Source organism: Symphalangus syndactylus, chromosome 4, assembly GCF_028878055.3.
Source record: "Symphalangus syndactylus isolate Jambi chromosome 4, NHGRI_mSymSyn1-v2.1_pri, whole genome shotgun sequence".
NCBI lineage: Eukaryota > Metazoa > Chordata > Mammalia > Primates > Hylobatidae > Symphalangus > Symphalangus syndactylus.
The window spans coordinates 21,483,396-21,510,498 of record NC_072426.2 but is presented as its reverse complement, the minus strand read 5'-3'; the positions used below and the strand labels follow the sequence as shown (position 1 = coordinate 21,510,498).

The window sequence follows — 27,103 nt, the reverse complement described above, 5'->3', positions numbered from 1 at the left end:
GGCCTCCCAAAGTGCTGGGATTACAACTCCCAGCCCAACCCTTCTCTTAAATTACACACGTTGGCTGGTCCGAACATAGTGAATTCTCTCAACTGATTGTTTACAGTCAAGTGCAGATGGAAATGCTTGTTCTATTTCTTTCCCTCTTCTTACTACTTCACTTGACTAGCCTAAAAAAAAATGTACACAAGTGATACATGAACAGATTCTCATTATTAAAAATCCCAGACCTCAGTTTCACTCCATTCCATTGTTAACTGGAGTGATAGTTGTGTATATAGTCCACATTTTTACTATGAATTTACTCACAAGTTAGATGGAACCATACAAAACTGCCAATATTTGATGATTTGTGACTGACAAGATGGCAGTGCCATATGGTTGAACCTAATATACTTAAAGTACAGTATTATTAATTTATTACATGCACAGGATCTTTTATGCTGCAATTTGCTTTCTCATTTAATATGTTATTTTTCCCTCTATGGCAGCTCCAGTAGAGTTATATATATTATTGCCTTTAGCTGCCATGTTTCACAGTAATGTACTGTACTCTAACCATTTCCCTATTGATGGGCTATACAATTGTTTCATGACTCAAAGCAGTAATGCTGTGAACATTTTTGTAAGCGTATCTTGGTGCACAGGTGCAACTATTTTTGTAGAAATAATTGTCTAAAAGTAGAGTACCTGAGTCAAATTTAAAATTTTATAGAGAATGACGAATTTCTTTTGAAAAAAGGCTTTTCCAATTTGTACATCCACCAGCAATGCTTGATGGAACTAGCTTTCCTCCATATTCCCACACTGAGTATCATCAATCTCCTTTTGCCAAATTCAAATGATATCTCCTTATTGTTTTTGGATTTCCCTGATTATAGTGAGATCCAGTATCGTCTGTATTTTACTGGTCATGTGGGTTTCTTCTATAAATTGCACCTCTGTATTTTTTGCTCATTTTAATATTAGGATGTTTGTCTTTATTAATACATGTGGATGTTCATCCTTTGTCTGTAATATAGGTTGCATTATATAGAAACTTTCCTGCTCCCTTTTTGCTTGTAAGGCCACCTTCATAACACCCTAAAGTCTGGTTCCTGAATAGAGAGGCATTTGTATCTTGTCTCCTTTTCCTCCTTCTAAAAAGCTTCTCTTAACCTTTCTGTCTGGAAATGAAGGAATGATTAAACACATCATAACACATCTAGAGAATGGATGATTATGTAATCACTAAAAATGATGCTACAAAAATATTTCATGACATGGGGAAACATTCTAAGCTAAAAAAAGAGGACTATAAAACAAGAAAGTCTGATTCTATTGTGCTTTAGAAAATTCCATATAAATCAATTTTATATAAACATGAACACCAAAAGATAACAGTTAATATGTTGAATTAACTGATTTTCAATTTATATAAACATGAACACCAAAAGATAATGTGTTGAATTAACAGGATTTTTATCTTTTTTTCTCATAATTTTCTATATTTCCCAGCTTTCTTATGATGAAAGCTACGATGTTTGCTAACAGGAAAAATCAAATTTTATGCACAAATACATCCCCAATTAAGGTAGTAGACCAAGTATTCAGTCTTTTAAAACTGATATAGGTTCTTTCTTCCTTCCCTATTGGTCTTAAGGAACCCTTGCTGGGAAGCCTGGAGCAGGGTTCTCAAAGTGGGGTCCTAGGACCAGCAACATCAGCCTTACCTGAGCCCCATCCAGACCTACTGAATCAGAAACAGGGCATAGTAGGGTGCAGCCATGTTGTTTTAACAGGCCCCTTTCTGGGTGATTCCTATGCTCACTAAAGTTGAAAGGACCATATGAATTTACTCTAATGGGTTGAAAGGACCATATGAATTTACTCTAATGATGGGTTTCTCAGAAGTGTGAGTAACGAGTTCTTGGGTCTGGAAGTTAGCATGCTTGACCCACCTGCATGGAGCTCCCTTTCCCTGGGGGACCTCGCATTCCTTTGTGCCAGGGCCGCATAGGCCTGGTTCCAGACCGTCCAGGCCCCCCTGGCTGTCATATCCTGGTTTGCAGCGACACCCCGCTTCCTCAGTCCGTTTGTTCTTTACACACAGGGCAAATTCGCCGCAGGCCAGGAACTTGCAGGGATCTGCTTGATCAGCTGTAAGAAATGGGGCAGATTTTAACGAATGTATGAATATCTAAGCAATGGAACTGGCAGCAGTCAAAGGCAAGAGACCAAATACATTTGCTATTACCTCATTTTGGAGTGGGTTGCACAGTTGTGATATCAGACTGGAGGGAAAAGAGAACCACACTCTGTATCTTTGAAAAATGAATTTACAGACACAAGTGATAATTTAGCTCCAAATGTAATTATTTACAACCTTTAGTGTGCATCAGAATCATCTGGAGGCCTTGTTAAAACAGATTCCTGAGCCCCACACTCAGAGTTCCTGTGCAGGCAGCGTGGAATGGGGACCGAGTTCTGGCTCTAAAACAGTTCCAGGTGATGCAGATGCATCTGGTCTGGGGAGCACATTTTGAAAACCACTGCATTAGAGAATTAAGAATGTTTTGTTACTTAGTTTTTTTAAGTAAGCATTTATAAAGCAGTAAAGTCATCATTTATGTGAATAGTTTTGAGAACTTAGGATGATTTCCTGATTTTAAATATAAATTTCTCTTGGTCTCTTGCTAAGGCCCTAATGTTAGAGACATTCTTTTGGATAATTTCTTCCCTATTAACATTTAGACTCTCTTCTTTCTTGTCATTAATTGTTCTATTTTACTGTATTCCTAATTCTATAGGGTTGTCTCCAATTCTTTGGAAAGTGGATTAGAAATCAAGAGAATCTCAGATATTTAGCTCTGGAAGGCCAGTGGCCCCTGTCTGCCCTTCCTTATCCTTATAGAGCTGAGCATACTGAGCTCTCAGTAGAGAAGCAACTGGCTGGAGTCCCCAAGGGCTGATGGCAGAACCAGAACAGGCCTCTTGTCATCAGACCACTGTTGTTTCTGCCCCGGAAGGTCTTCTGTTTAACCATATCAGCCATTTACTTTTCAGATTATTCTTTAACCAAATACCTATTATGTGCAAAGAACGAGGGAACAGGCAACAGTAAAGCCATTGTTCCAAGAAATTTAGGGGAAAATGAGTACAGATAATGCTATACAAGAAGTCCAATATCTTGTCGAGTACAGATCTTTATTTTATTTTATTTTTTGAGATGGAGTTTTGCTCTGTCACCCAGGTTAGAGTGCAGTGGCACCATCTCGGCTCACTGCAACCTTGGTCTCCTGGGTTCAAGTGATTCTCCTGGCCCAGCCTCCCAAGTAGCTGGGATTACAGGTGCCCACCACCATGCCTGGCTAATTTTTGTATTTTTAGTAGAGATGGGGTTTTGCCAGGCTGGTCTCGAACTCCTGACCTCGGGAGACCTGCCCACCTCAGCCTCCCAAAGTGCTGGGATTACAGGCGTGAGCCACCGCACCTGGCCACCAGTACAGAGCTTTAAATAAGCACTTGGGAAGATACGTTTGGAGAAGAGAGCATATGGAGGGGATTGCTTTGAAGTGAGTATCTAAGAGGGTTGCAATTGTCCATACAAAGACTAGGAAAGACATTCCAACTGGAGGCAGCAGCATGAGCAGAGCCATAGAAATGGGAAAGCAACAGAAATGGGAAGAGAGAGCAGAGGGAACCCAGTTAGGAAGGAGCAGAGACTTGTGGATGGAAAGGAAGGGAACTAAGACTGGTAAGGTAAATTAAGGCCAATATCTAAATGCAGTGCTAAGGAATTTGGACTTTACAGGCAGGTGGGGGCCATGGAGGATTTTTGAGCAAGGGAAGCATATGATCAGAATTGTGCTTTACAAGATACATAAATAGAACTTAGAATTTTTAGAATTAGGATGACCAGATACCATCCTGTCCAATATTTCCCAAGTGGGAACATCTGCTGAACTTAATTCAGCAGGATTTGATAAGTTTTACACTAAAAAGAAGTTCAGTGACTAAGTTTTTAAAAATGCTTTGTGAAATAAACATAATAGATTTTAACTCTTTTATCTTGCTCTTTCTTCTTCCAACCCTAACCCTTATTCTTTTTACTTTTAAACTTCTTAGGGTTGTTAATAAGCTAATGTCTATTGTGAATCTTTGAGCAGAGAACGTAGTCAGCTGCTTTGCCAAATTGACTGACCACAGAAAAAGCTGGTCATGTTTAGGGATCCTTGTCACTGTTTAGGAAATAAGTCAAATTCACATTGACAACCCAGGTGATTTCACATCTAGGACTTGGTTTAGTAAATAACAGCTGTCAGCAACTTTATACTCAGGACTGTGGTCTTGAAAATAGAAGCTGGGAGGGAGTCGTTAGAGGTTCCATTTCCTTCTTTCTGTAGTGGAGAAATATATTTAACTTGGAAATCTGACTGAGTATACAGATTCTTCCCCTCTGAAGAGTAACAAGAGATATGTGATAACCAAAAGAGTTTCCCCATGAAAATATTCATATTTTACCATAATTTCCTTTAGCTCAGCAAAGAATGACCTATCAGTAAAGCACATAGCAGGCAACATTGGAAAAACAAATTTTTCCAAATCTGGGGGCCCTGAATTGGGTATAATTGGAGAACAAATTCAAGCAGTTTATAAATTGCTTGCTTTCTCCATGTTATTTATTCAAGACCAGTCTACAGAGAAGAAGTAGGAAACTTTAAATCGCCAAGCTTAGGTTTTGTTTGCTGTGTATGCCTTCATGGGTACAAGACAACTAAGACAACCTTCATTCATTCAACAAATATCGACTTAGCCTTTCAAAACCTTCAGCTCTAAGAATTTCAGATCAGCCGATTGTTTTAATGTTTATTTTTATCAATATATAAAATTTTACATTTCAGGTAGAATTTTAGAGCTAGAAGGCGTTTTAGAGAGCTTCTCGGCTAATTGGTTCACTTTACAGATGGGGAAGCTGAGACTGATGTTGCCAAGGTAATGCCTGTTTGTGCTGAAGTCCTCTGACTGGTCTCACGGCCATCCCTTCGTGGACTGTGTGAGAAGTTCCTGGGAAGGGCGGAGCCCCAAGGGGGAGCTATTGGACCACTTTGCTAATATATTGGCCCTCTTTGCTAATATGGCAAGTGAAGGCAATTAGAATTAGAGTCAAAATGAGAGACTTTATAACAGTAATTTGTAGAGCAACTCACACTGCTTCCACTCTTATTACCTTAAAAATATTTTCCCTAGGTATTTTGATGGCCCTCTTTACTTTCATGTCATTTTTCAAGGGACACCTAAAACTTCAGGCTTTAGGCAAAGACTGAAAACTGGATGTGGGCTGATTCTGGGGAGACAGAGCCATGGAAGGGATAGAAAAGATTGGCTCTATGACAGATGAATGAAAGTTTAACTAGTAGAACTTTTGTAAGCAAAATCTTCCCTATGTTGTTATCATTTTCTTTATTTGCCATATCCCAAAGACATTTTTCCTTAGAATAATGAACTTATTCATGGGTAGGCCATACCAATATTTGTTTCTTCCTTTTTTTTTGAGATAGAGTCTCGCTTTTGTTCCCTAGGCTGGTGTGCAGTGGCACCATCTCGGCTCACTGCAACCTCCGCCTCCCAGGATCAAGCGATTCTCCTGCCTCAGCCTCCCGAGTAGCTGGGCCTACAGATTCCCTCCACCACGCCCAGCTAATTTTTGTATTTTTAGTAGAGACGGGGTTTCACCATGTTGGCCAGGCTGGTCTTGAACTCCTGACCTCAGGTGATCTGCCTGCCTCGGCCTCCCAAAGTGCTGGGATTACAGGTGTGAGCCACTGCGCCTGGTCTCTTGTCTCTTTCTTAATACATCCCAGAACATGTGTACAAGACAAATTAGTTTGAACTTCCTACTCTTTGCTATTGATTTGATCAATAATAATAATCTATATGCTATGCTGCAACAACTGAAATGTTTTGTTCTGAACGTGGTCGAAAGCTTGGAAAGAAGGGGGCAAAGAGACTTGAGATCAATAGTAGATTTGGGAGAAAAAAGTAGATGCCATTGTCTAGAAGAATATTTTCAAGTCATGATAAAATTGTGTTTGGGTCTGAGGAAGTGAAATCCTCATGATTGGTGTGTAGACAAATTGGTCTATAATTGCCTTCACTGCCTGGATTTGTTTGAATTCCCTTCAAACCATTTATTTTTACTGTTGGTGCTATAGAGAGATTTCACCATGATCCTGTACCACATTTAATAAATACATAGTATGGTTTGGGGCATTCACTGGGCTTACTATAATTGCTTGCTGGCAAAATGACTTAGCTTTCTATTCTTAAGCCATGAGGATAGCTCTTCTACACAGCATATTTGACAGTATCTCCATAGAGACAGTCCAGGGCACTTGACCTTGGCGAGCCAAGCAGTGTCAGTGGCTGCTCGTTAGCAGTTGGTGGGAAGATCCAGGTCCAGCCTGACCAGGGGTCCGGGCCTAGTCTACTAGCATCCCAGTAGATTCTGGCTGTATTCAGTAGAGACATGTCATTGCATTTCAGGGCTTGTCCCTGGAGTGTCCCTGGGGATCATGACCCTGAACCTCCAGCTTCAGTGGAAAGGGCAGTTATTTACATAAACAGGGAGCTCACACTTATCAAGGGCCATTATGTGTTTGGCACAGTGCCGGACACTTTCAACATGTGTCTTCAATAATTTTCACAGCAGCCTCTCAAATCCATATGGATATTGCTGACATCATTTTCATCAGTGAGAAAACGGAAGCCCATTTTAGCTATTAAGTATGATCCAAGATTAACATTCATATCTGTTTACAACGTTTGGCTTTTTAAATTATTCTAGAGGTTTTCAAATATGGGGTTTCCAGGAGACATCTCAGGACTCCAAGGGGCTCATAAGGGATGCAGGAAAAAGAGTGAGAGGCCCCCCCACATCTGCATTGCCATTCTCACTCGCAGACATATCAGACTTCCATGAATGCTTTCCTTTGCATAAAGGCTCCCCTAACCAAACAAAGCTCAGATCCATGTCTGTTCCACCCTTTCATGAGGCAGAATGTTTCTTGTAGAAAGTACAGTCTGACACTACAGTGGCTCCAATTTTTTTTTCCTGTTGTTTAAATATGACAGAAAGGAACATGTCTTGAAATAAGTGAGCTGCCACGTAGGGCTTGGAAATATTTGTATCATTCTGAGATTTCCAGTGTAAGGGCATTGGATGTATCAGTTTCTCCCCTGGATTTGCTTATATAATGTCTTCTGTGTGCATTTCAAAGGTACTGAAAAGCAATCCCAATTGGTGACTGAGGAAGTTTGTTTCCCAGCTCTCCATCGCGTGATCAAAAAGCATTTAAATGATGTCCCCTGCCTGCAGGGAACACCTTGAGGCATTTTACAGTCAAAGTTAAAAAGATCATGGTCCTTGTCATCAAAAAGTTTATAAATTCATGGAGATCATAGGTCTCTGTTGGTCCAAGACTGCCTCTTTTTCAAGCCTCTTGTTTCTGGTCCCAAGTGCACTCATGTTTGTCAGGCCTGAAATAGGCTTTCCCTGTCTGCCAGACCTCAGAGGGCCTCACTCCCTTTTCTCCAACTCAAGATCGTGCCCTCCGTGACACCCCCCCTCCCGTCCCGCCCTTCACCCTTGTCCTGCTCTTGCCGCATGTCCTACTGGCTGTGTGCTGAGTGCCTTATCTCCCTAACATTTATCATTTCATCATCTCCTGCTTTTGCGCTGTCCCATTTTACTCACGTGTTGGACAGAAAGCGATACATCTCCTTTGATTGGATCCTGTGCAAGGGCAAGGTTTCAGCTCAGCTTGCCTATAAAATTCAGGCTTCACCTGGGCTGGCTGGGCTGAGGTCCCGCTGGGCCTCTTTCATTTTTTTTCAATGCGATGAAACCTAGTTCTCGCTAGATGGCGCTCAATAGCAAAAGAAGCAAGAGCAGACTTCGGGAAGGACATTTTAAGTGCCCCAGCTGATTTCTGACTTTTTAAAAAACCACTGTGCCTTGCGCGTCGGTGGAGGGAAGCGAGGTCTGCAAGGGATTCACGCGGTAGCAGGAGCAGCTCCAGGGGACCGCTGATAGAGCCATTATTACTCCGTGATTACAGCGGCAGATCGGGCCTGCCTGGCGGGGGTAATGTGGTGGAAACTCCTGGATCATCTTTTTCCATTTCAAAAAGGCAGAGCTAAGACTCTGGAGTCCAGACGCTTCCCGCGCTGCCACGCCCTGGCGCCCAGCGTGACAAAGCTTCACGCCTGAACAAAGTGACAGATTTTTGGTTGCGTCGGAGCGGGGGGGGGCGGTCGACCCCGCCGCACGCTCGCTTGCTCCTGCTGGCTACTGCGGGCAGCTGTGGGGCCTCCTCGCCCTCTCCGTCCCCACTTATCACCAAGGCTTTGTGGTCATGGTTTTGTTGGTGGCGAGGAGGTGAAGGGGTCATTCCTGTGCCTGGGGCATCAGAGAGAGGCAAACTTACGCATCACAATCAATAGCAATCTGCAGGAGGCACAGCCTGAGGGCCCGCCATGCTTTTAGGAGCCCACAAAAATGTTTTCTTTAAAATCAGAAGAAAAAATTAATGCAACCCATAGTGGATTATATTCATTTTTGTGCTCACGAAGTTAAGGTATAATTTTAATATTCTTTACTAATAGTCATGAAGGCAGAGGGCCTAGAGGCCAGGAAGTCTTAATGAGGCGGTGGTAGTCTGACAGTTCTCTTCTCAATGCGTGAACATCACTTTTGCATAGTGCTTGGGGCTTCGAGTTTAGTAATTTGAATAAATACGTCCGTGTACTGAGGGTTCATCTGAGATGTTACACATGGACCTCACAGCTTTCACCAAGTCCTGCGAAGGTTGTGAGATGATTTGTACTTTCAGAGAGAGTGGACCTGCTCATCTGTTCTACCAGTGAAGAAGCCTCAGGAGAGTGCCCTAGCGGGGAAAGCCTGGATCCTAGAAATTGTCTGCGGTCCTGGGAACACAGGTTAGCATCTCTGGCTCTCACTTTTCTCTTCCATAAAATGGAGTGTTTAAATCAAGTGATCACTAATGTCCCTCCAACTCAAACATACGTCTCCCATTCTGCGTGTTCTACGGCATAAAGCCAACAGCAGTGGCTCATGATACCTCCAGAAATGCTGATGCAACTCAGTGATTCAAAGAAATCTTAAAATATATATGTTTAAGTTATTGTAGATCGCTTCATTATTTTATTGTTATAAAATGTTTGGCTTATGGCTTATTGCTGAAAGGTAGATTAGAGTGAGAATATTCTATGAGAAATAGCACATAGCACAGCACCATGCACATGTTTGGAGCTTAATACACATTTGTGGAATTAAGTTAACAAGAGTTCTTTTTTTTTTTTTTTTTCTTTTCATCTTTTTTTTTTTTTTTTATTATACTTTAGGGTTTTAGGGTACATGTGCACAATGTGCAGGTTTGTTACATATGTATCCATGTGCCATGTTGATTTCCTGCACCCATTAACTCGTCATTTAGCATTAGGTGTATCTCCTAATGCTGTCCCTCCCCCCTCCCCCCACCCCACAACAGTCCCCGGAGCGTGATGTTCCCCTTCCTGTGTCCATGAGTTCTCATTGTTCAATTCCCACCTATGAGTGAGAACATGCGGTGTTTGGTTTTTTGTCCTTGCGATAGTTTACTGAGAATGATGGTTTCCAGTTTCATCCATGTCCCTACAAAGGACACGAACTCATCATTTTTTATGGCTGCATAGTATTCCATGGTGTATATGTGCCACATTTTCTTAATCCAGTCTATCGTTGTTGGACATTTGGGTTGGTTCCAACTCTTTGCTATTGTGAATAGTGCCGCAATAAACATACGTGTGCATGTGTCTTTAGAGCAGCATGATTTATAGTCCTTTGGGTATATACCCAGTAATGGGATGGCTGGGTCAAATGGTATTTCTAGTTCTAGATCCCTGAGGAATCGCCACACTGACTTCCACAATGGTTGAACTAGTTTACAGTCCCACCAACAGTGTAAAAGTGTTCCTATTTCTCCACATCCTCTCCAGCACCTGTTGTTTCCTGATTTTTTAATGATGGCCATTCTAACTGGTGTGAGATGGTATCTCACTGTGGTTTTGATTTGCATTTCTCTGATGGCCAGTGATAAGGAGCATTTCTTCATGTGTTTTTTGGCTGCATAAATGTCTTCTTTTGAGAAGTGTCTGTTCATGTCCTCTGCCCACTTTTTGATGGGGTTGTTTGTTTTTTTCTTGTAAATTTGTTTGAGTTCATTGTAGATTCTGGATATTAGCCCTTTGTCAGATGAGTAGGTTGCAAAAATTTTCTCCCATTGTGTAGGTTGCCTGTTCACTCTGATGATAGTTTCTTTTGCTGTGCAGAAGCTCTTTAGTTTAATGAGATCCCATTTGTCGATTTTGGCTTTTGTTGCCATTGCTTTTGGTGTTTTAGACATGAAGTCCTTGCCCACGCCTATGTCCTGAATGATATTGCCTAGGTTTTCTTGTAGGATTTTAATGGTTTTAGGTCTAACATATAAGTCTTTAATCCATCTTGAATTAATTTTTGTATAAGGTGTAAGGAAGGGATCCAGTTGCAGCTTTCTACATATGGCTAGCCAGTTTTCCCAGCACCATTTATTAAATAGGGAATCCTTTCCCCATTTCTTGTTTTTGTCAGGTTTGTCAAAGATCAGATAGTTGTAGCTATGCGGCATCATTTCTGAGGGCTCTGTTCTGTTCCATTGATCTATGTCTCTGTTGTGGTACCAGTACCATGCTGTTTTGGTTACTGTAGCCTTGTAGTACAGTTTAAAGTCAGGTAGCGTGATGCCTCCAGCTTTGTTCTTTTGGCTTAGGATTGACTTGGCGATGCGGGCTCTTTTTTGGTTCCATATGAACTTTAAAGTAGTTTTTTCCAATTCTGTGAAGAAAGTCGTTGGTAGCTTGATGGGGATGGCATTGAATCTATAAATTACCTTGGGCAGTATGGCCATTTTCACGATATTGATTCTTCCAACCCATGAGCATGGAATGTTCTTCCATTTGTTTGTATCCTCTTTTATTTCATTGAGCAGTGGTTTGTAGTTCTCCTTGAAGAGGTCCTTCACATCCCAACAAGAGTTCTTTCCAGTTTAAAGTGGCAAGTAATGTGATAGACTTTAGGTTTCATTTCAGTTCTCCACCACTCTCAAGAACCACCACCACAGCTGACTCTCAATAATCCTTTTTTGTGTGAGTGGATGTGTGAATACCCACACATATCTTGCCCTGGACGTGAGGTTGAAGAATTGTCTCAGTTTCCAGCCATTATTATTATCTGCCAAACAGAGGTGTTCTGGATGGATTGGTGCTAGGGTGGTGGCCAGGTGTCCCAGGATCAGCAGGTGGAGGGAGAATTCTGACACTGGAGGAGCTGGGAGGAGGCCCTGCAGCTGGGCTAAGGCCCGGACTTGTGTGGAGGGCTTTGCATTAACGGGTTGGCCAAAGAGCTCCAGGAGCCTCTTAAGGAAGCTCCATGCGGTGGTTGGGGTGTGGAATGAGGGCACAGACTGAAAGCCTGGAGAGAGGTGAAATGTGTCTGGCAGTCCAGCCAGTGTTGGGGCCTCTAGTGAAGGCAAATGTCAAACGGAAAATCTGCAGTGCTGCGCATCCCAGGAGGCAAAGGGCCAGCAGCATGACCCCAGGAGACAGGGCCAGGGACGTAGGAGATGATGGGGCAAATGGAGAGGGGAGAGGCTGAGGAGAATCACCTGGAAGGAGAATTCCTATGACTGCTCCAGCTGGGAAGGGACACACCTAGCAGTGCATATAAAGGGGACTCTTGGGCACTCAGGACTTTTGTTTCTGAGGGTAAACACTTTTTTTTTTTTTGTATTCTAAGACTATGACAAAATATGATAAGAAATTTCATTTGGTGAAGTGTAGAAACTAACAGAATTCATTTAGGATTAATTAAACTGAAGTGTGTTGTCACTTTTTCTAAATAAACAGCCTCTATAACCCAGTTAGAAGGGCTTATAACATTCCTTTTTGTGAAGAGGTTATAGGGTGGAGTTGAAGATGGCACACAAATCTGGCTTTGAATTCCATCTGCAGCATTTGGTAATAGTTTGACCAGCAAAAGACAAATTACTTATTCTTCTCTGAAACACAATTTCTGCAACTGTATAGTGGGGGGAAAGAATATCTACTTTGCATATTTATTAAGATTAAAATTTGTGTTAATAGTAACTATTATTGTCATTAGTTAATAGTAAGTATTATTGTCATTATTGTGATGAGTGACATATACCACTTTTTCAGAGCCGTCGAAGGTCTTACAAATTATGCCTTTTCCAGGGAAAACAAGCTTGTTGATCCACATTTTCGTAAGCGCATCCTGGATGTCAGACTGTAATTAATTTCAATGTTTACCATTTACCAGCCTTGAATGCTGTCCATTTTTGAGGAGGCTTCTTAGGAATTCAAGGAGAGAGTAAGTTATATGTGGTTTTGCATTTTTGAAATCTTCAGCCTGCACAACTAACTGGCATAAAAGCCCTACATGCTTCTGAAGAATTTTCACAGCAGCCTAAATGAAAGACGACTCTAGTTGCTGGAGATGCTGGCAGAATACTGAGCAAGCTGTGATTTATTCGGTTTTTCAGTTGATAAATCACAGAAAGTTCTAACACTGGTTTATACTTTTTATATCACAGATTCATTTATCCAGGGGTTTTTCAAAAGGGGAATGGCACACCTAATGCAATAATAACAGCATGTTGCTTCTCCTACATGCCTGCACCTCTGCAGATGTTATTTGGCCTAACGGATTGCTAATCCTCATTTAGAGGATGCATCCAGGAGTTCAAATGCTGATCTGAATGTGGAATGATATTAATTAAAAATCTCATGAGTTTTCAAATTCTCTCTTCTCCTTAGTTCAAAAGTGGTTGTGGCATAATGTTATCTCTCTCCCAGTATTGCGACCACAAACTGCCTTCTACCCTGACATTAAGCAAAAGAAAAGAGAAAGACTTAATTGGAATTTGTTTTAAATCTTGCAAATGATACTAAATAAATTATCTGGGCATTGCCTGTAAATACAATAAAATTGGGGCACAGACAAGAAATACTATTCTGGGCCGGGCGTGGTGGCTCACGCCTGTAATCCCAGCACTTTGGGAGGCCAAGGCAGGTGGATCACTTGAGGCCATGAGTTTGAGACCAGCCTGGCCAACATGGTGAAACCCCGTTTCCACTAAAAATACAAAAATTAGCCGGGCATGGTGGTGCACCCCTGTAATCCCAACTACTCAGGAGGCTGAGACAGGAGAATCACTGGAACCTGGGAGGCAGAGATTGCAGTGAGCTGAGATCGCGCCATTGCACTCCAGCCTGGATGACAGAGCCAGGCTCCATCTTTAAAAAAAAAAAAAAAAAAAAAATTGCTATACTGACCAAGACAGCATTAACATTCCCCTCAGCTTCACTAAACTTTTTTTTTCCCCCAAGACAGGGTCTCACCCTGTCACCTAGACTGGAGTGCAGTGATGAGAGTAACTGGGACTACAGGGGTGTGCCATCGCACCCAGCTAACTTTTGCTCTGTTTGTGTAGAGACAGGGGTTTCATCATGTTGCCCAGGCTGGTCTTGAACTCCTGGGCTCAAGCAATCCACCTGCCTCAGCCTCCCAAAGTGCTGGGATTACAGGCGTGAGCCACCGCTCCCAGCCTTCACTAAACTTAAGACAAACTTCTTCCACAAGGATCTCAACCTCCTTTTTCTTTTCTTTTTTCTTTTTTTTTAATTATACTTTAAGTTTTAGGGTACATGTGCACAACGTGCAGGTTTTTTACATATGTATACATGTGCCATGTTGGTGTGCTGCACTCATTAACTCTTCATTTAACATTAGGTATATCTCCTAATGCTATCCCTCCCCACTCCTCCCACCCAACAACAGTCCCCGGAGTGTGATGTTCCCCTTCCTGTGTCCATGTGTTCTCATTGTTCAATTCCCACCTATGAGTGAGAACATGCGGTGTTTGGTTTTTTGTCCTTGCGATAGTTTGCTGAGAATGATGGTTTCCAGCTTCATCCATGTCCCTACAAAGGACATGAACTCATCCTTTTTTATGGCTGCATAGTATTCTATGGTGTATATGTAGCACATTTTGTTAATCCAGTCTATCATTGTTGGACATTTGACAACCTTCTTTTTCTTAAAGCAGTTAGTTAAAAGAACTTGTAATTGCAAATTCTATGTTCCTTTGAGATGTAAATCTTTTAAAAAGCCTCTTGCCACCTTTACAACTCAGGAATGTTATGCTTCAGGTCCTGGGTGCCGTCCCTTTAAAATGTAAACCTCAAGGAAGTTAGCAACTTTCTCCCCGTCTCTGTGGAAAGGTAGGAGCCTAACATTGGAGGGTGCCTTGCTCTAAGTTGTAAGACAAGAGGTAGACAGCCTGTGCTGACGTTGTCCATTTCCATTTCATTCTAGCCTCACTGAAGTCTGGCCTCTCTGCCCTTGCTATTCCATTTGCTTTTGTAAAGCGTTCTGATGACCTTTGAACTGTCCACTTAACTGCCCTCTACTCTGTTCACTCACAGCTGCTGAAATTATGGGCCTCTCTTCTGCTCTTCTGTTTTGTGACTTTCTGCAACATTGTCTCTCACCTTACTGACTGCTATTTCTTGGCTCCCTTTACTGTAATTTTTCTATTTCCCCATTAACTTCGGGGTTATTCAGAGTTCCATTCACAGCTCTTCCTCCCGTCCTACACATTGCCCCTGGCCATTTAAGAAAATCTGTTCTCTGGCTTCAGTTGAAGTTTCCCAAATGTATTCTTTCAGCCCTGGCTTTCCCTTGGCCTCCAGACACCTACTTTATAGGCTAGAGTCAATCTATCTTGTCCATTTCCTTAGAACTGGTTTTCTCTCAAATATTTTTGGAGTCTTTTAAAAATATTTAAAGGGGCCAGGCGCGGTGGCTCACGCTTGTAATCCCAGCACTTTGGGAGGCCGAGGCGGGCGGATCATGAGGTCAGGAGATCAAGACCACGGTGAAACCCCGTCTCTACTAAAAATACAAAAAATTAGCCGGGCGTGGTGGCGGGCGCCTGTAGTCTCAGCTACTCGGAGAGGCTGAGGCAGGAGAATGGCGGGAACCCGGGAGGCGGAGCTTGCAGTGAGCCGAGATTGCGCCACTGCAGTCCAGCCTGGGCGACAGAGAAAGACTCTGTCTCAAAAAAAAAAAAAAAAAAAAAAATAAAGGATTTTATTAATTTTTGCCTTATTTATTACATTTAAAATTAAAAAACAAATTAATATACGCACCACTCTTTGTACCTATTTTATATTTTTCCTAAGTTTTTCCAAACTTGCAGTATTGTATGAATGATAAACTGTTTTATTTTTATTTTACTTGAGAACACTTTAAGGACTGTCTAGCACTTAGTTGGAAAACTTTTTGAGCTTTCCAAAATTTTATTAAAGTTTAATTTTAAAAGACCATAAGTCATAGGAAACAAAAGAAAAAGAAAAATAAGACACCAAAAGTGGAAGCAAATAGATTTGACAGGCATTTTTAGACAGCCTGGCTTTAAGTGAACTGGCTCAGCCTGGCTTTCCCTTCCAATCTGAGCTCCCTTCGCTCCCTTCACCCCCTGTTCTGTACACAAAGCTGTCATCACTGTGGAGTAACTGAAGAAACCTGGCACTCCGAGAAATGTCTGCATTTTCCTCTTGCATCTTCTGGAATAGTCCCTCACCCGCTTTCTCTTCCTGGGCCCACCACCATCATACACCAAGACCCAGGTCATTATCACTGTCTGTATGCAAAGCCTGCCATGATATCCCTTCGCCTCTGTAGAATTAATTGTTCTCTCCTCATTACTTCATAAGATTTCTTTCTGCACACATCCTGATTCTAGTATTTAACAGACTCTATTATGTCTTTTTGTATATGCTTCCATTTTTCTCATTAGTTATTTAGCTCATTGGGGGCAGAGATGGGGTCGATTCATCCTTTGGTCCTTGTGGCTATCATAGTGTCTGACTCATGGCAGATAATCCATAAATGTTCACTGCATGTATGAGTGAACAGGTACCCAAATCATGACTGCATTATCATTTACTTGTCTAACTTTTCTGTAACAGCAAAGATAAAGGCCAGAGAGAGGAATAGGCTTGAGTAATTGTTGATGGTTTAAGAAAAATGAACCAATATTTGGAAATAAGGAGAAAAGTTGACTGTGTGACCTTCAATGTCATATTAGAATATAACAATCCCATCCAGTAAACAGAGACCACCTGTGGGCCAATCCAACCAGCTGCCTGCTTTTGTACAACAGGCAAGCTAAGAAGGCTTTTTAGATTTTTAAATGGTTAACTTTTAATTAGTTACGTAAGTACCTACATAATTTTTGCCTTTTGGCTTTCAATGCGTAAAATATTTACTGTTTGGCTTTTTAAGAAAAAGTTTGCTGATGCATGGAAAGCAGTAACTTTGTTTGACTCACTCTTTACTATGGATTATGGTCCGGACATTTTACAACTCTATAAAATTAGAAATTAGTGTAGAGAAAGTTGATGATGCAATGATTGTAGCTTCTGTTTTATATTTACCAATCTTATTTCATCATTCTCTTTTGTCCTCTGGCTACCTAAAATTCCAATTTTCATATTCTCTTTAAACCAGCTTTGTCATCCTACCAATTCCCTTATTTCAAAATTAAATAGGACTTTGACATATGCTCAGTATCTACTTTATGACAATTATGGTTTTTACATTTTGAGGGTGATTCTTTGATAAGGGTTAGAGGAGGCAGGGATGGGTAGGGCTGGTGGTTCTGGAGGCTGGGGGGACACTGGACGTGAGGTGGGAGGACCTTCTTACCCTTCAGTGTTGCGGATCACTACCTCTAATCTATGTCTACCACAAAGGTGGTCAGGGAAGGGTGAAAGGGTTAGAAATCCAGTAACGCAGTTTTGCTATATTTGACTATCCTGGCTGGGAAAACATTGAAATGATAGGATGCCTTCTCTATTTTCCAAGGACGGATTCTTGAGATTCTCTCCTAGAGACAAAGCTAAGTATTTATTCTTGATATACAGCATTTCCAGCAGCTGCCTTTTTTTCTTGTTGAAGATTTCTCCCTTTTAATTCTCTTTCAAGGAGAATTTTCTCAGCAGATTGGACCATCATCATTGAGTTCAAGTAAATACTTGAAAGATCAAAACCTGAATCAGGGCCGTTCCTGTATTTGCTTAAGTGACCTTCTATTATCATCAGGGATTTTGGGCATCAGTGTCTCTTGGGTCTCTCTTACTACATGCTGGAGGATGGGCACTGTTGTGTATCAGCCCAAGCCTTCCGTAACTGAAAAGTCCACACCAGCAATAGAGCCAAGAGCTGTGTAAATTGGAATTTGAGTCCTTGTTTTCTAGGAATCTGAAGTAATTATCTTCACTCCGGATCCAGGGTCCTGAGAGACAGCACGATCTGCTGGTTGCACTGGTTGGTTGTACTAGGGACATTTTAATCAGCTCACCTGTCAGTCACCGTGATTGCTCACACGCAAATATACCACCAAAAGGAGAAAATTTGGATCAGCCAATCACACTGAAAAACTAGGAGCAAAATAGCTGTCATATTGCTAGATTTAAAAAAGAGGAAGAAAATGATTGAGAATCGTCTGCACATTTTCCCTTAATGTGTTTTAAAATTTAGATATGCATTTCTCTTATAATAATTTTGTATGTATTTCCCCAGACTAAAATTGTATAGGAGTACTGATGCTAGAAACAGTTTTCTGTAACTGTACAGGCTTTTTTTTAGAACAGTATTTTAAATTTCATGTTCACAAAGTTTTATAAGAGATGCAGATTCATAGAATTAAGAAGTTAATTAACTCTATTCAAAAGCAATGGTGGTGAGAATTTTTGGGTTTTAGTACCGTCTCCTCCCTGGATTGGAACAAGGGTTTGAATGGAAAAAGGAGGTGTGAGTGAGGGTGGTGTTCGTGAATCTGCGTTTGTGCACCTGACTACCACACACTTTGGTGTCGCTATCTCCTCCTCTTCAGCAGCCTCACCCTCCAATGGTAGCTCGTACTGCTGTGTGCCCTGCATGGTTAGTGGTCCCCTCTGAATCTCATATTAAAAATCTGATCTCCAATGCTGGAAGTGTGGGTCTAATGGTAGGTGTTTGTGTCATAGGGGCAGATCCCTCATGACATGAGTAGATTAATGTCCTCCCTGGGAGGGAGAGGTGAGCGAGTTCTCACTCTGTGAGCTCCCACCAGCACTGGGTTGTTAAAAAGAGCCTGGCATTGCCTTCTCCTCTGCTTCCTTTCTTACCGTGTGATCTCTGCACATGCTGGCTCCCCTTTGCCTTTTACCATGAGTGGAAACAGCCTCAGGCCCTCACCAGAAGCAGATGCTGGCGCCTGCAGAAAGATGAGCCAACTCTTTTCTTTACAAATTATCCAGCCTCAGGTATTCCTTTATAGCAATACAAACAGACTAATACAGCTGGTATTCTGTCTCCCCAGCCCTGGACTTTAGTGGCTGCAGCTGGCTGCTTAGTTCTTGCTATCCCTGGCCGAAGGCTGTCTCATTGACCAGCCTGGAGGGACTAGAGTTCTTTTCATTTATTTCTACTCCTACATTCTCTCTTCTGTTCAGGCTTAACAAAATGAGACTTAAAGAAAACTCAGTGCTCTCTTCATCATGGGACCATCCCTTAGTGATGCCCAAGCCCATAGGAATTTGTAGGAAGTCTGGCACAAAAGAAACTTGTCCTTAAAAAGTCTTTTGGAATGAAAAAGATGTAGTTTTGATCCCAGCATAGTTCTAAGATGTCTCTTTTCTACTACAGTGCAAATTCCTTTGGGCAGGGATGGATTTTCATGCATTAACGTGTTATATGGTGGTGGATGAATGCTGTTTTGGATTAAGCATGTAGAAGATGGTCAGTGTCTTGATCATCAGTCCAGTGCCCACTTTCCTGATTACATGGGTGAACACAGCCTTCGCCTTTGGTGAAATATCTAAACCAGAATCCCCAGCTGTGCATGAAGGAGCCCACAGAGTCAGTGACTATTCCCCGTGCCCCCCTTTATTCCTTGCCTGCTCCTCCCTGCCTGCTGGTACCTTCCTCCTTCCCCTCACTGTTGACTGGAAGGAAAACCTTTGAGGGCGGTTTAGCACAGTGGCTTCTTGCTATGCATAGTGTAGTATAATTAGGAACCATTTTGGATATTGGATTTACCCATTTGGATTTACATAGATGAATCCATACAGTTCATTGATTATTTTTAACTTTATAAAATCCATATCTGACTTTCTAATTCTGCTGTCCTCAAACACTTTGATTGAACCCTCATCATTTGGCTGATGCTTAATGATGTTCTAAGCATCACTTAAGACAAGCATCACTATGTCCTGACTGGTGCAACATAGCCAATTTTTGGCAGGCCTTTTGCATAGAGTTATTATTTTATGAGTTTTCAATGTATATAAAATTTAGATTTTGTGACTCTCCAGGTATCTGGTAAGGAATAGAGTGTGAACTATAAGTTCACCGAAGTGCTTAGTGTAACATTCAGTGGCTTTTGCAAAGTATCTCCCTTGTAGTTACCATGAGTGGTCATTCAACATTCAACAGTTTTCATTCAGATTCACTGCTTCTCCTGGCTTTACATGTTAATTTCTTCAAAAGTATTTGAGTTGGTGCAGGCTCAGGGTTGAACTACCTCTGGAAAGCAAGCAAGTAATTTCCCAGGTTGTCCAGCAGGCACTGGCTTTCCCCTACTTTTCCACCACTAAAAATAAGAATTGGGCAAGTATGCCATAGTTCACTGGGTAGGCTGGAGGCATTCTTAGGTAGCTCAGCATAAATGTGACTCTGCAGGGAGTGAAACTGATGTTAGCACCATCTCATGCTTACCACCTTTGGCTTCTTGGAAGAAAAGCTGCATAGCAGAACTATTCACAAGAAATTAGTGAAAATAATTTCAGTTCCACCCCCTCCACAAAATACCTTGTCATGCTACTTTTTATTGTTTTTTGCTGGTACCTTAAGCAGGTCACAAATTGATAGTCAATTATGACAATGTTGCAATAGTAACTACTAATGTTTATTAAGTAACTACAATTTGTCAAGTGCTATGCTAAGTATTGTAAATATTCTTTCAGTTAGTCCTCATAATGTTACTATCTCCATTTTCTTTTCTTCTCTTTTCTTTTTCTTTCTTTTTTTTTGAGAGGGGTCTCGCTCTGTTGCCCAGGCTGGAGTGCAGTGGGCGCAATCTCAGCTCACTGCAACCTCTGCCTTCTGCGTTCAAGCGATTCTCCTGCATCAGCTTCCCGAATAGCTGGGATTACAGGCGCCCACCACCATGCCAGGCTGATTTTTGTATTTTTAGTAGAGACAGGGTTTTGCCATTTTGGCCAAGCTGATCTCGAACTCCTGACCTCAAGTGATACACCTACTTGGCCTCCCAAAGTGCTGGAATTATGGGTGTGAGCCATCAAACTTGGCCAAAATTTCTCCATTTTCCATTTGCAGAAATTGAGTGCTGCAGTTACCACACAAGATTCAACATTTAGGGCTGGGGATCCCCAAGACCATTACTATGCTGTGCTTGCTTCCAATATCAACAGTGTCCCTTATACAGCCCTGGCAGTGCACTAACAGCTTCCCACCCTCTTTCTAAGGCACTACTTAAGTGGCATCTACATTGAGAAGCTGCTCCCTACAGCCGCACACCTGGGTTATCCCTTGCCTCAGCTTGGCTCCTGATGTTGACCTTGTGCTGGTGGATGGGTCCCTAAGTAAGCTGTCAGCTCCCTGAGGGAGGAAGGAAGACAGGGGATTGTGCTATGACTTCTTCAATACTTTCCAAGTTCTCCCCATATACTTCCTGCTAGCTTAATCAATTGGCTGAAGAAATTAGCCTTCTGATCCTAACTGGCAAAGACCCCTGGTTCCTTCTCAGTTCTGAAGTAGTTTTCTGGGGAAGAGGCAGTGTCTTACTGGCATTTAGGAGGTGTTTGATTTCTTAGGGGGTCCACAGGGCTTACTTAGCTGCTCCTGTTTGGAGGTAAGTGCTCCCAGGCTCAATGCCTACAGGCGGTCTGTCTTTTTAAGGATCCTGTTTACTAAGGCACTGAGGCAATTTGCTTAAAGTTGCTCAAAGTCCTGCTCTATCAAATATAAATGTCTCCCACTGAGCCTTTTTGGTTTGCATTTTGCCCACGGCCTCTTCCTTCTGCTTTTGTTGTTAGTCCACAGAGAGCCAGAGAGGGTGTTAAAGATTCACTCCACTAATTCATAGCCAATTAGGAAGCTTTGTTTTGAATTTGACTGGGAGGAAGCTTTGGCAGAAATCGGGAGCCCTCCCTGCCTTGCACCCCAGGGAATAAAGGACTTCTTTCAATTGGTTAGAAAACAGAATTTTGAAACTAATGGTAAAAACAGTTCCCAATTTGGTCACAGCTGGTTACAATGGTGCACACACTTTGCTTTATTATCAGAGCAAATGTTTGCTTTCTCTTATGTGGCTTTGGGCTAAGCTCCCATGTCTTTAAAAGTTTTCTCCTTGTCTAACTCTTTGCTTTAATCTTCACATGGAAGCTTATCTGTAGCATACAACCAAAAAGCAAATTTATTTTCTTTTTTTTTTTGGTGATGGCGAAGTGACTTTCTCCAAGTTTGAATTTCTGCCTAATGATTATTTTTCTTTCCTTAGAATGCTGTCTCTGATTCTGAATTACATGATGAAGTAGCTATTCTGATAATGAACTGTGATTGAAAGATTGCTTAGGTAGGAAGCCCCGAGGTGGTTGCAGAGCACTGAGAAAGTGCTTTTGACTTCTAGCAGAATGTAAATTAGCTTGGCTGTGGGCTACATTAAAAAAAATCTCTTAAACACAGCAAAAGTTTTGTTCTGATTAAACTTAAAATTAAAGCTCTCAGATTGTGCAACAAAAGGTGTGCTTGTTCATTGCTTTTTGATACAGGAAAATGTGAACTTGCATGTCTTTGGAGGCTACCCTTTCTAATGATGAGAACCATAGCTTCCAAAAGGTTATTTCATCTGGTGTCATTTCAGTTTGATTTTTGTGGCCTAAATATTGAAATGTGTGCTTAAAAACAGAACGAAATAAAATGGACAAAACATCTCCACCACTTTCTGGGTTGGATTCTTTTACCTGGTTCAATGTTGAGAGAGTAGCTGTCTATTTCCAGATGGAGTTGTTGGGCTGCAGCAGAACGAAAATCCTCCAAGACCCCATGCACGGCCTTGGTGAGGTTATACGGCACTGACTTAGCAAACTTCATTTTGCTATTCACAATCACACTCCCGTTTCTGAAGTTAAGTATTTCAAGTTGCTTAAATCCTGTAAGATTGGAGCGTAGATATGGAACCAGCTGCAAAATAAAAGATAGTTTCCTCTTAACTGTGTTCTAAGTGCTCAGCTGCTGCTAATTCCACTTACACTCACTTTTCATTAACTGAGGCATATATTTTAGTTCCTTTTTATTATTTTGAATTTTGTTTTTGGATTTAATGTGAGACCAGAACACCACTACCTAATGGTTGATTTGCAGTGATTAGTTCCATATTTCCACCTTTCTGTGTATTGAGATGGATGGCTGTGATTTTTTTCATGGTGAATTGTGAGAACAGATGATTTTTAAAAACCTGAGCCAATGCTATTAGCAAAGCAGGAATGCCAAGTTCAGTTATTAAAAAAAAAAACAAACAAGTAAATAAAAACATATTCCAAACTGAGCCCAGGAGCAGACTGACCTGTGTCTACGTAAATGGGACATCTATTTGGATGCATCCAATTTGAAATGACCTATTAAAATAAACAACAGCTTGAACATCAGCATGTCTCTCTATGCAGTAAATGTTTCCCTGCCAACACAAATGTGGTGTAGTGGAAACAGCAGGAAACTGGCAGTTAGGAGACTGGGTGCCAGTCCTAGAACCTTCCCTAACTAGCCATGTGAACTTCATCCAGCCCTGTAACCACTGTGTTGTACCTCAGTGCCCTTATCTGAATTGTGAGGAAGAACAAAAAGTGGTTCCCTAGTGAGCCCTTTCCAAACTGTCATAATCTCAACAGTATGCCCCATGGCATCGTGTTTCAGGTTCCCACATCTGCCACCTGTGAGCCACGCCATCCTAGAGATCATTTTTCAGAAATGTTTGAAACTCAGTGATGTCCACCTTGTCCTTGGCTCTGGAAGTGAGCTCCCTCATTCATGAATTGTACTATGAACCCTGAAAGCACAGAGATGCAAGCGCCAACCTCCTAGGCATGACCCAGACCTCCTTTTTATTTGCTCTTGTCCCCACCCCACCACAATTTTGACTCTGACCCAGCCCCACATTCTGGTACTTCCCTCACAAGGTTTTTGTGTGAGTAAAATAAAATTTTAAACAAATTGTGGTACTTCCCTTTTCAAGCTACTGTCCCCTGATGTCACTTACTTACTTTGACTAGCCTCCTTCTTGGTGTCTTAGCATTGCTTTGGCCTGGGGTAGAGATTTCCTGTCTTCACCTACTGTGCAGATAGCTAGGTGCTGCTTCTCCCAAATCCATTTTCCTCTTTTTCATAGAAAGAGGCTGCTGATCTAGAAAGCACATTTTCCAGCCTCCGTTGTGGCAAGGATGGCCATGTGACTAGTTCCCACTAATATGATGTGGGCAACTTTGGTGTCTTTTGCTTAGGGGAAAATTGCTTTCCCTCAGCTTCCTCTCTGCTTCTCACAAGTGGAAACAGGGATGTACCAATGACCCAGCTTTGACCATGTGAATGAGGAAATGCCCGTGGTGTTGGCAGAGCTATAGGATGGAAGAAGTGTGGGTCCCTGAATGACATCGTAGAGCAAAGCTGTCCTACCCATCAAGGGAAAGAGAAATAAACTTGTATTGAATGAAAGTCACTATATTCTTACCTCTTCATTATGGCAGCTTAGCATGAACCCTAATTAACATACCATGGTTAGTTTGTCAGAGGCAGACAGAACAACTCCACCTTGAATAGGAGCTGGGTAAAATGAGGCTGAAACCTACTGGGCTGCATTCCCAGACAGTTAAGTCACAGGATGAGGGAGGAAGTCAGCACAAGACACAGGTCATAAAGACCTTGCTGATAAAAGAGGTTGCAGTAAAGAAGCTGGCTAAATCCTACCAAAACCAAGATGGCCATGAGAGTGACCTCTGGTCGTCCTTACTACTACACTCCCATCGGCACCATGACAGTTTACAAATGCCATGGCAATGTCAGGAAGTTACCCTATATGGTCTAAAAAGTGGAGGCATGAATAATCCACCCTTTGTTTAGCATAGCATCAAGAAATAACCATAAAAATGGGCAACCAGCAGCCCTCGGGGCTGCTCTGTCTGTGGGGTAGCCATTCTTTCATTTCTTTACTTTCTTAATAAACTTGCTTTCACTTTGCACTGTGGACTTGCCCTGAATTCTTTCTTATGCAAGATCCAAGAACCCTCTCTTGGGGTCTGGATTAGGACACTTTTCTGTAACAGGTTCACTGGGACTCTGTTCCCTGAGACTCTCCCCATATCTACTCACCTCATTATAAATGGTGTGGGGTGGGGAGATAGCACAGATAAAGTCTTACTTTAAAGCAAATGTTCACTTGAGAAATTGGGTTTCATGTGGATTTTGTGTAATGATTTAACTTATATGAAGTATAGAATTTTTTATTATTGTCAGACATTCTGCAATCTGTGTGATATGTGCAATTTATTTTAATTAGCCATGAATGTGTAGAGGTATTACACAGTTCAACATTTCTTATTGTATATGTGGAAACAAAATAAACATGTGAGCTTGGGAGTATCTTATTATCAAAGATATATGTCTTAATAATTATCTTTTCACTTTCTTTGTTAGGGACCAGGAATGATAAACCACTTAGTCATTTTTTAGGTTTACAAGAACTTAAGGGGAACCAAGAAAGGAACCCTTCCTCCTGAACTCTCAGCCCCATCTGTGCTGGACCATTCTAACTTTGTACCCTTTCATGAGATTGATATAATTTAGAAAATGTTCACTCTATTTTTAGATTCCATGTTCAGTGCTTGAGTGTTATGTATGATTCCTGGATTAACTAAGTTAGGAAGGATTATAATGAAAAGAGTTTAAGAACAAATTTGTTCCCACAAGGCTGGGTGGCGGTGTCTTCCCATTTGTCTACCACAGAACTCACTTCCCCAATTGGATCCGAATTCATCTCAAAATTCCAGTTCAATGTCTTCAGCAACAGCTGTCTTGGCGGTTTGTTTCTACTAACACTCATTGCTCAAGACAGCCAATAATTATATTATAAAATAACAACAACAAAGAAAGATGAGACAAGGAGTTGGGGAATGTGAGCAGTGCCCACTCACCAGCTGTGTGAATTGTTGCTCCAGAGCTCGGTACTCCAGAGAGCTCTTGTTGAACAGGTCGTTGGAGAAGGCCATGTTAGCAACACGCAGACTGAAGAACACTACCAGCTCTCGGCCCTTGGGGGCAATAGTCATAGAACTAGTGGTGATATACTGTAAAGCTGAGACAGGAGTGGTATCCTCCAAGAAATGATCTGGGACAGAAACATATTCGCTGAGTTCTGGTACCTCAGATGGGGCAGGAGTGTCAGACAGATCCATTTCATCTAGGTCTCTGACCATATCTTCGCCGCCTGCACTTGACCTGCCGTCATCTGAAGATGCAGGTGGATGTGAGATTCCCAGAGCCAGTTGGCTGATTGCAGAATAATCACTGGTGGGGATGGTGAGCCCTGGTACTAGCACTGTCTGGTCAGTGGCCATTATGTCTGTGGTGCCTTGATCAGTCAGAGAGAAGATGCTTGATGCCGTAAAGAAAGGTGGAGTTTCTGGTAGGGAGGTAGAGGCCATAGCAGGTGGAGACCAAGAAGTGTCTGTGGAGGAAGTACAATTTCATTATGTCCAAGTATTCCCCAAAGAATAGAAAGTGAAAAAAAGAAAATCCAAAATTAAGCTTAATACATAGCATTTGGGTAGATCACTTCAATAGTCATTTTTTTTTTAAAGAAGAGAAATTGGAACAGAAAGGGCAGGCAGCGCTATGTCCCAGCTTAGGGAGACAAAGAGTTTATCCCTGTACCCATTTTATTCAGGCCCAGTAGTTCTTGATATATGAGACTAAAAGAGCACCAGTTAACTAGAATTTCTGGAATTACTGCCTAGTCAGACACAATACACCTGGGAACCAACTGTAGCTGGCATTGGAACAGATTTAGATCCCTCATCCCCGTATAGAACTCCCAGACAACTAGGTGTGCAGTTTTGGCCCAGAAATTTTATTCCCTTTCCAATAATGCAAGTCTGCATTTTATGCAATTGGATTTTTTTGGTTACAATAGTGATGTTTTGGTATTTTTACCACTTAAAATTTAAATTATGCTTTTCCAAAATTGAGCAATCTAATTGAATAGCTTGTCAATTTGCAAAATGATACTGGGAGTATAAAGGTATTGGTGAACATATAATTTGAATGTTACATTGACCATACAACTTGCTATTTATTAATATTTAAAACCTCTCAATTAGCTGGGTGTAGTAGTACACGCCTGTAATTCCAGCTACTCAGGTGGCTGAGGCCCGAGAACCTCTTGAACTTGGGAGGCAGAGGTAGCAGTGAGCCAAGGTCATGCCACTGCATTCCAGCCTGGGTGACAGAGTGAGACTCTGTCTCAAAATAATAATAATAATAATAATAAAATGAAGTGAAAAACCTTTGCCACAGTTACATTATTATACTCTGACAATTTCTACCACCATTTTGCATTGCTGCCTTGGGTAAGTACACATTGAACTAACAAAGTCTACCCCTTTTTTCGTACAAAATGAAAATAAATATTTCTAAACTAAGAAAGTGGTGGAAACTTTCAGATAAACAGATTGTTGAATTATTAAAATATTCCAATAAACCTAAATCCAGAGCCACTGATGATATTTAAGGCATTAAGTGAACAAAACAGGGAGCTTTTTGTGATTTCTTCAGTGGCCTTTTGGCAAATATGCAGGAAAGCTCTGTTGAAATCCAAATGCTAAGCAT

At 41.6% G+C, this 27,103-nt stretch overlaps 1 protein-coding gene across 2 annotated transcripts in view; it reads right to left on the bottom strand.

Moving 5' to 3' along the window:
• Window positions 1-27,103, bottom strand: part of IMPG1 (interphotoreceptor matrix proteoglycan 1) — a 169,398-nt gene that overhangs the window by 7,480 nt on the left and 134,815 nt on the right. For both annotated transcript variants that reach the window (XM_055274210.2, XM_055274211.2), the window contains 3 exons: window positions 25,411-25,943; window positions 22,192-22,411; window positions 1,941-2,139 (listed from right to left, as the gene is read on the bottom strand). In XM_055274210.2, the coding sequence (XP_055130185.1) occupies window positions 1,941-2,139; window positions 22,192-22,411; window positions 25,411-25,943 (952 nt within the window). The remainder of the gene's footprint in view (window positions 1-1,940; window positions 2,140-22,191; window positions 22,412-25,410; window positions 25,944-27,103) is intronic.